The sequence below is a fragment of the Paramormyrops kingsleyae genome, chromosome 1 (genome assembly GCF_048594095.1).
Source record: "Paramormyrops kingsleyae isolate MSU_618 chromosome 1, PKINGS_0.4, whole genome shotgun sequence".
NCBI lineage: Eukaryota > Metazoa > Chordata > Actinopteri > Osteoglossiformes > Mormyridae > Paramormyrops > Paramormyrops kingsleyae.
Window position 1 is genome coordinate 65548011 of NC_132797.1, and position 8518 is coordinate 65556528.

General features: G+C 43.6%; 1 protein-coding gene across 1 annotated transcript; it reads left to right on the forward strand.

The window, feature by feature from the left end:
- Window positions 1–392: 392 nt before the first annotated feature.
- On the forward strand, window positions 393–8461 carry cyyr1 (cysteine/tyrosine-rich 1). Its single transcript, XM_023834774.2, has 4 exons — window positions 393–847; window positions 5068–5167; window positions 6894–7054; window positions 7446–8461. The coding sequence occupies exons 1-4, from the start codon at window positions 745–747 to the stop codon at window positions 7571–7573; spliced, it is 492 nt and encodes a 163-aa protein (XP_023690542.1). The 5' UTR covers window positions 393–744; the 3' UTR covers window positions 7574–8461.
- The last annotated feature ends 57 nt before the right edge of the window (window positions 8462–8518 follow it).

An 8518-nucleotide genomic window follows, 5' to 3' on the forward strand; every position in this document is an offset into this window, starting at 1 on the left:
ACATTTATGGCTACACGTGAATGTTTCAAACTGATTTGGATACGTGTAAAAAATCATTTCGATATGTTCCTGGACAACAAAAAAGACATATCTTACTGTCCGGAAGATGCGTCTTTTTTGTGCTATTCTGAAATGAAATATATTAACTCAGTGATTATTGTTCTCTTCTCCCCTCAACGAAAAATTCGTGCACTATTTCTGCCAAGAAGACTAAAAATAGAAGTACAAAAACATCAGGCTACACCATACTTTGGAGCACACAATGGCTCTAACGGCGATAAACACCGTAATGGGCAAGTTCTGCAAGAGGGAGAATCGTGGGTGGTTTGTCCTGAGCCGGACAATGGTGCCTATTTGAACCGACAGTCGTGACATTGAAATAATATTCTGAAATAGCCGGCGCACATATGCGCCTCCCCGCAATGGACAGGGTAATCCGAGAAAATAGCGGCAGGGGGAGGAGGATACTGACTGATCGTCAGAGAAAGCGGGGAGGAAGAAAACAAAGGGGGAAAGAGAAGCACCTTTCGGAGAGCATAGCACGCTGCCCGGACACACTGTGCCGCAATTTGAAAGGATGTGAAGCGAGTCTCTGTGCCGTTACAATCTGCGCCTGTAGAACTTTTACAGAGGTTTTAAGAAGTTTTCTCCACTTCTATTTATGCGAATGGTTTATACTAAATCGCCGCCGACACACAGCATTGGAGACTTTAATAAAACACAAAAGCACGGTACAATAGGAAAATGGAAAACAGTCGGGGGATCGGTGCGGTAAGACCCGGGTCACGGGGCGCCCGCAGCTGCTGGACCTTCTTGAGAGACGCCTTGCTGGTTTCTCTTTTGGCTGGTAAGGAAATGTTTATCGGTTGAAAGCCCGAGTGTCCTCGATGTTTATGTGTTTGTAGGCATTTTGACGCTCCTATTAATGTGATCAATGCGACTCTCCATCCCGGCGCCAAATAAATGAATATAAGGTATAGCCTAAGTTTATAAAACCTGTCCGCTATTCTGGGAAACGCTGGTAAATATTCAAGCTGTGTTCCACTCCTAGCTGTTCATATTTATAAACATACCTCCAATAAGGTCATTTCTTAACGGCTCCCTTTGCGATGCTACATGCGGACTTTGATGTTTTTAAAACGTATAATTATCTTAAGACCTATAATTTCTCATTGATTTACAGCGGCTGGAGAAGCATGCCTATGAATTTAGGCTGCATTCTGCATTGTCAAGAGGAAAGTTTGTGAGGATTATTTATTCAGCATCTTAATTCATACATTATTTATTTACAGATGAATATACGAAAATACATGCATATTTTAAATGGTGTCTTGAAGGAAGTGGTATGTATGATTAATAAACCAGTTTAGCCGTTACCCCTACATATTAAACTTTTGGGGGGTTATTTTTAGACTCGGTCTCCACGGGTAGGAAAGTGTCTCGTTGCTGACTTTCTTAAGCGCCTTTGTCGCCGAGCTCACAGCTACAAGAACCGGAGGTGAGAGGGCAATCCGCATGCCTGGTGGGTAGGACCACCCAGAAAGAGGGTGGGGAAAGGGGGGTAGGGGCATCAAAAGCTTACACACAAACAGGAAACCCGGCGCCTTGGGGCACCAGCCACTCCAGCTTGTCATTACTGTTGCGCTCAGATAGAGAGCAGCTCAAATCATAAACCATAATCGTCCACCTCCAAATCCAGAGAAGGACATCGTATGATCTGAAAGGACTGGACCGCATGCACAAGGATATGGGTGTGTGGTACCTAGTTTTAGAGATTTTCAGAAAATTGCCGTCTGTATAGTGTCTGATATTGCACAACCACTGATTCCGTCCTTTGTGGGGGGCGCAGTTATCTAGGCCTGATTGCTTTCTACCATGCCCTAGCACTATTGCACCCCCTCCCGAGCTGGTCTGCGCTCACATTGCACTTTAACGATCCTGGCCGGAGCACGCTTTCGTCATCACCGTGAGACTTCTTGATGTTGAAGAAAGCCAAGCGCTATCGCGCAGCAGAATGGAATTCATGATTTATTTTGTTATTTTTTCGTTTTGGCCACGATGACACGCATAGACTTATCAAGTATGCGACGCAAAGATTTTTATTTATTCGAGCTACACCAATAAGATGGTCCCACATTTTGCCAAATATCTCTGAGTTTGTGCAGACTAGTGTTGCACGGGATACCGCTAAAGAAAAGGTACTGTCGTACCGTATTTTTGAAAAGTGTTCGGTATTACATTTTTTTAGTACCGGTGTTTTGTCGATATATGCTGCCTTGTCGAAAAATACTACCGTAGTGCTAACAGGTAGCCCTAATCCTAACTCTAACTCTTACCCTAACCCCCCAAAACCCCTAAACCCCTTACCTTAACCCTAACCCCTAAAACATAACCCTAATCCCAAAACGGTGGAACTGCACATGCGCAGAAAGGCTCGATAGCACGTCTCGATATAGGTAGTGTTTTTCGACGGAACACCGGTACTAATTGCACTGTTAGACATCGCTAACCATCGAATCAGAACCATGGACTGAATATGTCTGAATCACTGCCGACACTCAGTTATACCCTATGTCAGAATTGAACGCATCATGTCTATAGAATATTAAAATGTCAGCTAGTTAAATTAGATCTCCCTAGCTTCAAGTCAGTGATGTAACGGATCTTAAGATATAGCAAGATCTTAAAATATAGGAAACAGGCTACGTATACATACGTTAACATAATCAAATTAGCAACTGTATCTACGGGTTAGTATGTTACGTTGTGTTTTAAGCAGTTAAATGATCAAACATTGCAGCACGCAGGAAGTTTTTATGTTTATTAGGGAGATGAACAGAAGAAACTGCTGTAACCCGTATGGGCGCTTATATTAAGTTTGCTTTTTTTGCAGTGTAGAGTAATGGAATTGAGTTTGATCACGGCAGAAATAAATTTTACAGTGTTGCGAGCTCGCGTGTAATTTTTCCATCCTTCAATGCAGCACCCTCTGGAAATCCATATAACGAATTCGTATACATACTGATCACCCCTCTCCGCTCTAGCCCCCAATACTCTCCTTCCACACTATATTCACAACCCAGTTTTGCATAAGAAAAGAAATTGACACGATCTATACAGCATGTCTGATATGTTCCTTCCGGGTTGATTTCATATAATGTAAATGTGTGCATGGGTATGGCAGTCGCATCAATGACGTCATGTCCATGTTCCGTACTCGGGCACGGTTAGCGATCACATTACATCTGCACCGTTCTCGAGTCGGACTAACCGTGCTCTGGCCCATCTCTCTAAAATGGGGGGGGGGGCGGGGGGCGTTACGGATTGGCTAATGTGAGTAAGCGCTGAACAGACACAGTTAGTCCTCTGATAGTCGTTTTGAGCTGATCAGTGAAGTGGCATGGGTGGAACAAGCTCGCATGAGAAGTCCTTCGTACAGCTGTCCGGGACATTGGAATTGGAACACTGTGGACACTGTGTTCAATTGTTACTGCAGTACGTTAGCTGTTTCAGACTTTTGTCCTGTCAGAGACCAGCATAAATGACCATCAGCATACATGACCAATCCACTTAAGGTGACCAGGGGATAATCCAGGATATGTGAATCATGTGACATTCTATTTATTGCATTATCAGCCAGAGACAATTTTTCTACATAGCCTGCTGATTAATTGTATGTGAGATAGAGATGGAAAGCACGAGTGTGTTTAAATATCATTCATTGAACCAACAGAGCAAATGAGTGCAGTGACAGATAATTTTGTTTACGTAAAAGATTTGTTCATGAAGGACAAATCATTTAGGCCATTAATGACGCAAGGTAAAGTCACAGTGTCCCCTGCCTTGTGTCCTCTCCTCAAAATGCTCCCCTAACAATTTTATCTCTGTTTATGTCCATGCTATAGTAATCATTAGTACCAGTAAGAGTGAAGATGGTTTCTCAAAGGAACAAACTTTTCCAGGCCTCATTAGTTGGCTTTTTGTCCGCTTCTCCACGTGGACCCATTGCTCTCGATGGGATAAATATAACCTAGAAATAAAAACAGACGACAGAAAGGCTTTTCACATTTTCCCAGCGTCTCCATGGCATCCATGCAGAACGCAGATGTCTGGCATTTTCCACAAACCCAGCTGATCGGGTGCATTCGCATCAATGTAGTACAGCACTAGCACTTGTAAATAATTGGCATTGTCGCCATCTGTGGACTCAGCACCAGCTCCTGGGCTGCCATGCGTAACCCCTTCCCCAGCCCTAATCAGCCCAATTACAGATTAATAATGTCGTTTACTTACGCTTATGTGGTTCTCCTAAGTCACTAAATTACAAAGGAGCATTTCTCTAAACTGATACAAATCTGTAATCTTTGGATCTCGCATATAATGAAGCATAAAAAGCTAAAATAGATCTCTTGTGCAGAATAATTTGGTGGACTGTCTGATGGTATATGGAATTAGTCTCAGACTTACAGGAATTATGTTTGTGATTTGTTATGAGAAACTAAGAGCCAGTTTTTTAAATTCAGGTCAAATCTCCTTTCAGTTTGGTGGCAGTATGTCTTGTGATCAGCAGGTCAGCGGTTTAAATGCTGTGGTCACTCGAGTCACCATCGGGCCCTTGAATCAAGCCCATATCCTCCAGTTGCTCCAGGGACTGGCTTACCCTGCTTTATAATAATTAATAACAATAATTGATACTTTATTGATCCCCGTGGGAAAATTCTCTTTATGCCTCCGCCAACTTGCTCTCTGTAGGTGAGCGCAAGCTGCCTGTGAAGGGCAGCCATTTGTTACGGCACCCAGGGAGCTGGGGGATTAAGGGCCTTGTTCAAGGACGGATAGATGTGCCGAGACCAGGCTTGAACCGCCGACCTTCCGATCACCGGCACAGAGGCTTAGCCTACTGAGCCACACTCTAATAAAATGTATGCTTATAATAGTGTCTGCTATTAATTTAAACTTGTAAAGTTCTCTGTAGAAAATGTGCCACTCAGCAACATTTTAATGGCTAAAATGAGGTTCACTATTATTGTTGTGTAATTTAATCAGACATCTGATTGGGTTTGGCAGGATGCTGTGCCGGCCAGTGCGACAGCTGTCTGGAATACTGCTGCGACGGAGCCCCTCCTTTTTGTTGCTCATACTACGCATATGTGGGTGATGTCCTCTCGTGAGTATCCCTCCTGCCCTCGCCTAGGTGCCGGCTGCACTGCTTAGAAGGCCCTTTGTCGTTTCTGATATAAGTGGAAACAGCAGGTAGGATCAGGCAAACAAAAGGCTTTTGTTTATTAGGAAAGTTCTGAACCCAGCGCCACTCCAGGGGACCACCAACACAGTCACCTTCCAGGATCCACCCAGCTGACCTTTTCAGAGAACGAAATGAATTGAAGCTTTTTTTTTTATTTGCACAAGTGCATCACAGTGTGTTTTTTCCCCCTCTGTATATCCCATCTTGCTCTCCTTAAGGCACATACATATGGAGGTGAGAGAGAAGCTTGGGGTCTGAGCAAACCATCAGCTATTTATCCAACACCCCTGGAGCATTTTGGTGTGGGGGGAGGGGGGTAAAGACCTTGCTCAAGGGCCCAACAGAGATGTGGGTACTCTGCCAAGCTCAGGATTCAACCCAGCAATTTTCTAATCACAGGCAGAAGCCATTGAGCTGCACACTCACAGTGATCACTCCAGCTGGGATTGGCTGCACTATCTGGGAGATTTATAGGTAGAAAGTCACATTTTTATAATGTGACAGATTTCCCATGTTTAGTCCTGTGCAGTTACTTGCCCTTCCTCTGACTCACATTGCCATTTTGAAGAATGGGAGAAAGATTTGCTAAACATATATACTACAAAGCAGCGTGTCGGTGATGATATTAATTTAATGGTTATCATTGGGTTAAATCAGGCAGTGACTGACAGGCAAACACTAATACCATCTGCTTCTGGGTTATTCGTATTGTCCATCTAAAACATATGAGACAACTTAGATATACCCTGGCTTTTTACATTCACACTAGAAGATGCTCTCCATGCTGTTGTAGGTGCTACACTCGTACTGTCCCCCTTTTTCTCATTTTACACGCCAAGCTTAATCTCTCCCACGTTTACACGACTTTTCAACTGTTTCAAGGTCTGACTCCCAGAAACACAAATATTTAGTCGGCTGTGAGCCGACGCCGCGCTATAGTGGTCGTTTACTCAGGTGGCTGCACCCTCACTGTCCTCCAAGAGTGACTGTCCTCTAACGAGTAGCATCCGGAGTACAGCAGAGCTTCTGCCGGCTTTAGAGGAAGCTTTGTTGACTCAGCTGTTCCTTGTCCCTGCAGACATATACATCCACCAGATCTGACCTCTGTTTCAAAACAAGGAGCTCTATAACATCCATTTCTTTTTATTAGCTACCCCACAACATCAAATTGTGTTGCTTAATGCATTCTCACTTCCTTATTATAACAATTCGCCATCATTTTATCTATTTGGCCCATCTAGAGGGAATGGATCCCCCAGTTTTTCCATGAGGAAGCTGGAGAAGGCTGGATGTTTGACTATTACTCTGTGTTAGTATTTTTTTTATTAAATGCAAATCTATTTCTGTTTAGGGTCATACACTGTTTTGACAGTTGCGGTACAGAGATCTGCGAAAAGATACAGTCATAATCCACAGGTCAAAGGGAATCAACACCTACTTTCGCTCCCACAAGCAAACAATAACAAGGCCAATAATACAGCCTTAGCACTTGTGCTATGGAGAAACAGCTTCAGTCTTGCTTTGCGCGGTTAATTTCTCAAGATGCAAAACCCTTGTGAGCAATGGAGTGTGTGATTACAGTATTTTGGATACAAATCTATTCACCTAACCATTTCACTAAAATGTTTTTTTTTTTTCACTCATACAGGGGCACGGCCATTTCCGGGATAGTGTTTGGTGTGGTGTTCCTAATGGGTGCGGTGGCGGCTATCTTCCTTTGCCTGTGTATGTGCGTGAAGAACGGACGTAACTCGCGGGTGGGGGTCTTCAGAGCTTGTCACGTCAACACTGTTGCGCAGGGATACCGAGGTACAGTATTACTTCTCACCCATTACTCTGCTGCACCGCGTGCCACCACTAGGTTGTGCTGTTCTGCATATTAACTGCTACTAAGTAGGTGAAAGCTGTAGATTTCCGAAGACAGATTATTTATAACACATAAAATAGTACGCTAAAGAAAAATACCTAGCCAAAGTGCGTGTGCTGTTTAAAAATGCTTATTGTACCACTTTAATTTCTGGATTTATTTTTCTAAAGCACGACTGGAATACACCATCTTTAGTGACACTTCCCTTTTAAAAAATCTAATCCTCCATGAAATTGCAGAACACAGTGTGACTTCAAGAGATGACAGACCTCTCTTGCTCTCTCTCTTTCTTTTTCTCTGTCTTCCTCCACCTCCTCTCCTTACCACCACCAGGACCCCCTCCTCCTTACAGCTACGACTATGAGATGAACCCCCACCACATTCTACCACCACCTTACACGCCAACCCCTCCCAGAACCCACCCCCCTCCACCTCCTTACCCCGGTTACTCCAGCAAGTAGCAGCTCTTGGTACGAATGGCCCCCGAGCATGCTGGGATGCCACCCCATTGAAATGAATGTACCCTCAGCAACCAGGATGATACAGCTCTGACGCCCACTTCTCTGTGATCTCTGTATATCCTTGATGACTGATATTTGTACAGGCACAACATTGGGCACCCCTGTGGGTTTGCTGGCATTTGGCATGGTCTTCTATCCCTGTAATGATGGATTCTCCTTTAAGCCAAAAGCGGAAAAACAGATATCAGTGGTACCAAGACGTCTCACGGCAGGAAATTTATCTCAAGTCCTCCTCAGTGTCTCACGCAAAAATGAAACCACGCAGACTTTTTGTAATGTGGCACTAGTCCCGAGGACAGATGTGCCAGTTTTCATTGTGGCTCAAAGATCTCTTAATAATTGATGGAGTTAGTTGTTACATGGACATCCAAACATCATGTTCATCACTATGTCTGTGACTGTCCTAGCCAGTAAGACCATTGCAACAAACTTGGTTTGAGCTCCACTTGCCTGCAAGAAGATTAAAAGGCTGATCTGTGGTAGCAACTTTCATCACATGCTTACAGTGACACTGCACTTTCCCAGAATTTGGAAATGTGGGAGAACGTTTTAGTTTTCCTAGCCCTATCATGGATTGATAGAGGGTTGGCTCTCCAGGTTCAGACTACAGAAAATAGCAAATATTGATAGAACATTTTTTGCTTATTCAGTTTTATACATTTTTATCTCTGTCTTTGCAGAGGCGTGCCAAGGTACAAAATGTATCTATATGCAGAATCCCTTGTGCCATCTCGGTGAAAATGTTCTATCACTCAAAATTGTTTTATTATTGTGTTTGTTGGGTGTTTGTATTATGTTCTGTATGTTGAATAAACTGTTTATGAAAAATGGTGTACGTGACGCAAAAATCTATATGTGGTACACCGGCACATGTGGTGCCTAATT

Bases quoted from the DNA above. Each gene is read 5' to 3' on its own strand.
- cyyr1 (XM_023834774.2), top strand. From the start codon at position 745: ATGGAAAACAGTCGGGGGATCGGTGCGGTAAGACCCGGGTCACGGGGC. The intron at 848-5,067 runs GTAAGGAAATGT...TGGGTTTGGCAG, and splicing joins GCTGGTTTCTCTTTTGGCTG to GATGCTGTGCCGGCCAGTGC. The intron at 7,055-7,445 runs GTACAGTATTAC...TACCACCACCAG, and splicing joins TGTTGCGCAGGGATACCGAG to GACCCCCTCCTCCTTACAGC.